At 43.0% G+C, this 6,021-nt stretch overlaps 1 protein-coding gene across 2 annotated transcripts; it reads left to right on the top strand.

The window, feature by feature from the left end:
* Positions 1-4,305: 4,305 nt before the first annotated feature.
* On the top strand, positions 4,306-5,535 carry LOC145914127 (uncharacterized). 2 transcript variants are annotated; one of them, XM_083001908.1, is made up of 3 exons: positions 4,306-4,356; positions 4,501-4,800; positions 5,091-5,535. In XM_083001908.1, exons 1-3 carry the CDS (start codon positions 4,333-4,335, stop codon positions 5,286-5,288), a joined length of 522 nt encoding a protein of 173 aa, XP_082858034.1. In that variant the 5' UTR covers positions 4,306-4,332; the 3' UTR covers positions 5,289-5,535. The 2 variants fall into 2 exon arrangements, with proteins under 2 accessions (XP_082858034.1, XP_082858033.1); XM_083001907.1 differs by having other exon boundaries at positions 4,332-4,800.
* Positions 5,536-6,021: the final 486 nt, after the last annotated feature.

Genomic DNA, 6,021 nt, shown 5'->3' with positions numbered 1-6,021 from the left:
GAAACCGCCCCCAACGGGTTAAAAACCGGAATATTCCGGCGATTTCCCCCTAAAACCGGACATTTTTGTTTTGGCCCAAATCTAAAAAAACGGAAAGGGGTTAGCCTTGGTGTTTTTTCAAAGATCGACCAAAATTCGATGTCTCGGATTCCGGTTTAAACCGGTTTGGAGGTTCGAGAGGCTGCTGAAACCGCCCCCAACGGGTTACAAACCGGAATATTCCGGCGATTTCCCCCTAAAACCGGACGTTTTTGTTTTGGCCCAAATCAGAAAAAACGGAAAGGGGTTAGCCTTGGTGTTTTTTTAAAAATCGACCAAAAATTTCATGTCTCGGATTCCGATTTAAACCGGTTTGGAGGTTCGAGAGGCTGCTGAAACCGCCCCCAACGGGTTACAAACCGGAATATTCCGGCGATTTCCCCCTAAAACCGGACGTTTTTGTTTTGGCCCAAATCAGAAAAAACGGAAAGGGGTTAGCCTTGGTGTTTTTTTAAAAATCGACCAAAAATTTCATGTCTCGGATTCCGATTTAAACCGGTTTGGAGGTTCGAGAGGCTGCTGAAACCGCCCCCAACGGGTTACAAACCGTAATATTCCGGCGATTTCCCCCTAAAACCGGACGTTTTTGTTTTGGCCCAAATCTGAAAAAACGGAAAGGGGTTAGCCTTGGTGTTTTTTCAAAAATCGACCAAAAATTTCATGTCTCGGATTCCGGTTTAAACCGGTTTGGAGGTTCGAGAGGCTGCTGAAACCGCCCCCAACGGGTAAAAAAACGGAATATTCCGGCGATTTCCGCCTAAAACCGGACATTTTTGTTTTGGCCCAAATCTGAAAAAACGGAAAGGGATTAGCCTTGGTGTTTTTTCAAAAATCGACCAAACATGTCATGTCTCGGATTCCGGTTTAAACCGGTTTGGAGGTTCGAGAGGCTGCTGAAACCGCCCCCAACGGGTTAAAAACCGGAATATTCCCGCGATTTCCGCCTAAAACCGGACATTTTTGTTTTGGCCCAAATCTGAAAAAACGGAAAGGGGTTAGCCTTGGTGTTTTTTCAAAAATCGACCAAACATGTCATGTCTGGGATTCCGGTTTAAACCGGTTTGGAGGTTCGAGAGGCTGCTGAAACCGCCCCCAACGGGTTAAAAACCGGAATATTCCGGCGATTTCCGCCTAAAACCGGACATTTTTGTTTTGGCCCAAATCTGAAAAAACGGAAAGGGGTTAGCCTTGGTGTTTTTTCAAATATCGACCAAAAATTTCATGTCTCGGATTCCGGTTTGAACCGGTTTGGAGGTTCGAGAGGCTGCTGAAACCGCCCCCAACGGGTTACAAACCGGAATATTCCGGCGATTTCCGCCTAAAACCGGACATTTTTGTTTTGGCCCAAATCTGAAAAAACGGAAAGGGGTTAGCCTTGGTGTTTTTTCAAAGATCGACCAAAAATTTCATGTCTCGGATTCCGGTTTGAACCGGTTTGGAGGTTCGAGAGGCTGCTGATACCGCCCCCAACCGGTTTGAAACCGGAATATTCCGGCGATTTCAGCCTAAAACCGGACATTTTTGTTTTGGCCCAAATCTGAAAAAACGGAAAGGGGTTAGCCTTGGTGTTTTTTTAAAAATCGACCAAAAATTTCAGGTCTCGGATTCCGGTTTAAACCGGTTTGGAGGTTCGAGAGGCTGCTGAAACCGCCCCCAACGGGTTAAAAACCGGAATATTCCGGCGATTTCCCCCTAAAACCGGACATTTTTGTTTTGGCCCAAATCTAAAAAAACGGAAAGGGGTTAGCCTTGGTGTTTTTTCAAAGATCGACCAAAATTCGATGTCTCGGATTCCGGTTTAAACCGGTTTGGAGGTTCGAGAGGCTGCTGAAACCGCCCCCAACGGGTTACAAACCGGAATATTCCGGCGATTTCCCCCTAAAACCGGACGTTTTTGTTTTGGCCCAAATCTGAAAAAACGGAAAGGGGTTAGCCTTGGTGTTTTTTCAAAAATCGACCAAAAATTTCATGTCTCGGATTCCGGTTTAAACCGGTTTGGAGGTTCGAGAGGCTGCTGAAACCGCCCCCAAACCGGTTACAAACCGGAATATTCCGGCGATTTCAGCCTAAAACCGGACATTTTTGTTTTGGCCCAAATCTGAAAAAACGGAAAGGGGTTAGCCTTGGTGTTTTTTTAAAAATCGACCAAAAATTTCATGTCTCGGATTCCGGTTTAAACCGGTTTGGAGGTTCGAGAGGCTGCTGAAACCGCCCCCAACGGGTTACAAACCGGAATATTCCGGCGATTTCCGCCTAAAACCGGACATTTTTGTTTTGGCCCAAATCTGAAAAAACGGAAAGGGGTTAGCCTTGGTGTTTTTTCGAAAATCGACCAAAAATTTAATGTCTCGGATTCCGGTTTAAACCGGTTTGGAGGTTCGACAGGCTGCTGAAACCGCCCCCAACGGGTTAAAAACCGGAATATTCCGGCGATTTCCCCCTAAAACCGGACGTTTTTGTTTTGGCCCAAATCAGAAAAAACGGAAAGGGGTTAGCCTTGGTGTTTTTTTAAAAATCGACCAAAAATTTCATGTCTCGGATTCCGGTTTAAACCGGTTTGGAGGTTCGAGATGCTGCTGAAACCGCCCCCAACGGGTTACAAACCGGAATATTCCGGCGATTTTCCCCTAAAACCGGACATTTTTGTTTTGGCCCAAATCTGAAAAAACGGAAAGGGGTTAGCCTTGGTGTTTTTTCAAAAATCGACCAAAAATTTCATGTCTCGGATTCCGATTTAAACCGGTTTGGAGGTTCGAGAGGCTGCTGAAACCGCCCCCAACGGGTTACAAACCGTAATATTCCGGCGATTTCCCCCTAAAACCGGACGTTTTTGTTTTGGCCCAAATCTGAAAAAACGGAAAGGGGTTAGCCTTGGTGTTTTTTCAAAAATCGACCAAAAATTTCATGTCTCGGATTCCGGTTTAAACCGGTTTGGAGGTTCGAGAGGCTGCTGAAACCGCCCCCAACGGGTAAAAAAACGGAATATTCCGGCGATTTCCGCCTAAAACCGGACATTTTTGTTTTGGCCCAAATCTGAAAAAACGGAAAGGGATTAGCCTTGGTGTTTTTTCAAATATCGACCAAAAATTTCATGTCTCGGATTCCGGTTTGAACCGGTTTGGAGGTTCGAGAGGCTGCTGAAACCGCCCCCAACGGGTTACAAACCGGAATATTCCGGCGATTTCCCCCTAAAACCGGACATTTTTGTTTTGGCCCAAATCTGAAAAAACGGAAAGGGGTTAGCCTTGGTGTTTTTTCAAAGATCGACCAAAATTTCATGTCTCGGATTCCGGTTTAAACCGGTTTGGAGGTTCGAGAGGCTGCTGAAACCGCCCCCAACGGGTTACAAACCGGAATATTCCGGCGATTTCCCCCTAAAACCGGACGTTTTTGTTTTGGCCCAAATCTGAAAAAACGGAAAGGGGTTAGCCTTGGTGTTTTTTCAAAAATCGACCGAAAATTTCATGTCTCGGATTCCGGTTTAAACCGGTTTGGAGGTTCGAGAGGCTGCTGAAACCGCCCCCAACGGGTTAAAAACCGGAATATTCCGGCGATTTCCGCCTAAAACCGGACATTTTTGTTTTGGCCCAAATCTGAAAAAACAACCGATTAGTGTTTACAACGGATTAAAGATTTGAATGTTTTAAGCCTGTTTGGAGGTTGGGAAAGCTGGTGGAACACCCACCAGCTAAAAATAGGTTTTGCAGGGCATGTTCTTGTAATTTTTTCATGAATTTCCCTCCAACTAATTGCTCACGTGTCTGTTTTTTTGACGCCGGCAGTTATAACAGTCGAGCGAACGTCACGAAATGTTATTTTCCCGATATCTTGTTGTGGTGAAATGCACTTTCGTTCGAACTTTGCATTAAGGAACTGAATATTGTTTTCTTCACATGTTAGATTGACAAATGCAAAATGTTAATGACTGTTTCTTGTGTACTTGAGTTTTTCTGTTCTGTTGGTACGGAATGATCCAATAACTGTCTTTAGTTATCTGTACGACTAACCTTGGTCAGCAGTATGATAAGCGAATATACAGTTTCTTGTGAAGTTCGCAAATAGGTTATATTCGCAGATAAGTCAGTAAAAAGTTTCCCGTTACCACGAAACGCGTCTTGTGGCTCATCGACTTCATAACCAGGAAATGTTGATCATGTTCTGACACGTTGTCACGTGACTATGACGTATGTCACGTGTTGTCTCGTGGCATATTTGCAATAAATATGCGAGGTTTGGGGCAGATTTGCAACATATGCTAAACATCTATCGGCGCAGACAGCTAATTTACTCTACATGGCAGTTATTCCGATAAACCAGGTTGAAAATATTAGAAAGTTGTCGATAAGCTTTTAAACAAAGCCCAACTTGAATAAAAAGTTTGGAAGTTTTGAATAAAAAGTTTCAATGTTGAAATTATCTGAAAACCTGCATAGTTTTTACCTCTCCATTGTTCCATTTCAGAATTCACATTATTCACATTTGTTTGAGTGCAAACTGAACGTTATGAAGAGACAAATTTCAACCAAGCGACGAAGTGCGAAGAAATATGGCAAGAAACCCTTTACCAGATATTTTCCCAAGATTAAACGGGCGATGACGCGAAGTTCGTCAACTCCAAACTTGTCACAGAAGGAAAATTCAGGAAGTCTTTCAGAACTTTCTCGTAAGCCGTCGTATGAAGATTTGCAAGACGACATCGAGATTCAAGAATCCGATGTTAAAATTTTGCGTCAATCCCTCAGGGAAGTGGAAAGAAGGAGGGTGGGTTTAAATATTCGTGGATTTCAAACAACTTTTATTCTTGAGTTTAAAAACACGTGTTTACTTCCCCAATAATCAGTGGTGCGGAATATAATTGTTGTTGTGAAAACGGAAGAGAAATAGAATACTTGTAAACACGTGACCTGACCATAAACCAAGCATACAATATTAAAGAACGTCGTCTTTGTTCGGTGCATATTACCTCTGTTCTAATTGACTATGACGTAATAAAGTATGTTCACCGCCTTCTGAACCAATACCACGTCCTAATCCACAACCTTCTAATACAGATGTCAAGAGAATGCGAGATCACGTTGAATAAGATCAAAATCTTCCGGAAGATCTCCCAGGAGGATCATTGTCCCGATCCGGAGATGGTTTGCGAAGAGATCATCGTTCCAAAAAAGGTCCCGATTCGTGAAGGTGACCTTGACGGAACCATTGTCCACGTCACAAAGGACGAAGATATTTTGCCGATAAACGAGTGAAACAAATTCATTTCTATCAAAACTGTAAAGAGTTTTTGCGGAAAGCTGACAATTAGCGCTTCGTGTGTTGGAAAGAAGTCTAAACGATTGACACGCGCGCTACATTGTGACGTCATTGTTGCACCACAATGTTCAAACAACACAACGTGTTCTTGAATCGTTTGTTGTGAAAACATCCGCTACGAGGGTGATTGTGTTGCGGCCGATGTTGAAATAATTCTACTGTTCTATATTCATTGTTAGTTTATTCTGCATCGCGATTTGTTGGAAATAAATTGAAAACAATCAAATTTTAAGTTTGTTTAAATCAGTGATTGTCGATGGATCCAAAGGCAAAACTTTGGCCGAGTCGGGTTCGAAAGGTAAATAATATCGGCTTCAACCGGACTCCTGAAGACAATTTGGTTGATTTGTCTTTTGTGTGACAGTAAATGAACCCTATCCCTAAACCATCCAATACTTGATCAACAACACAGGCCTAATTATGTTGACCAGATGGGAAAATACAGCTACTGAGATACACCAACCACGTCATTTAAACTGATGACGGCTTAATTTCTTGCCAAAACGTTTTTTCGTATGAAACAGGGCAATAAAGTTGACCATAGTATGGACCACTCTCTTCATTCTCGGAATTATGAGCAAATCCGTAAACAGTGTTCATAAGCATAATAGTATTTATTATATATTTATGTTAGTATTTTCCAAACCAATGCAGGCCAATTCCCCCCCG

The sequence above is a fragment of the Ascidia mentula genome, chromosome 9 (genome assembly GCF_947561715.1).
Source record: "Ascidia mentula chromosome 9, kaAscMent1.1, whole genome shotgun sequence".
Classification (NCBI taxonomy): domain Eukaryota; kingdom Metazoa; phylum Chordata; class Ascidiacea; order Phlebobranchia; family Ascidiidae; genus Ascidia; species Ascidia mentula.
The sequence above is the reverse complement of the archived record's forward strand: the minus strand, read 5'-3'. Positions and strand labels throughout refer to the sequence as shown.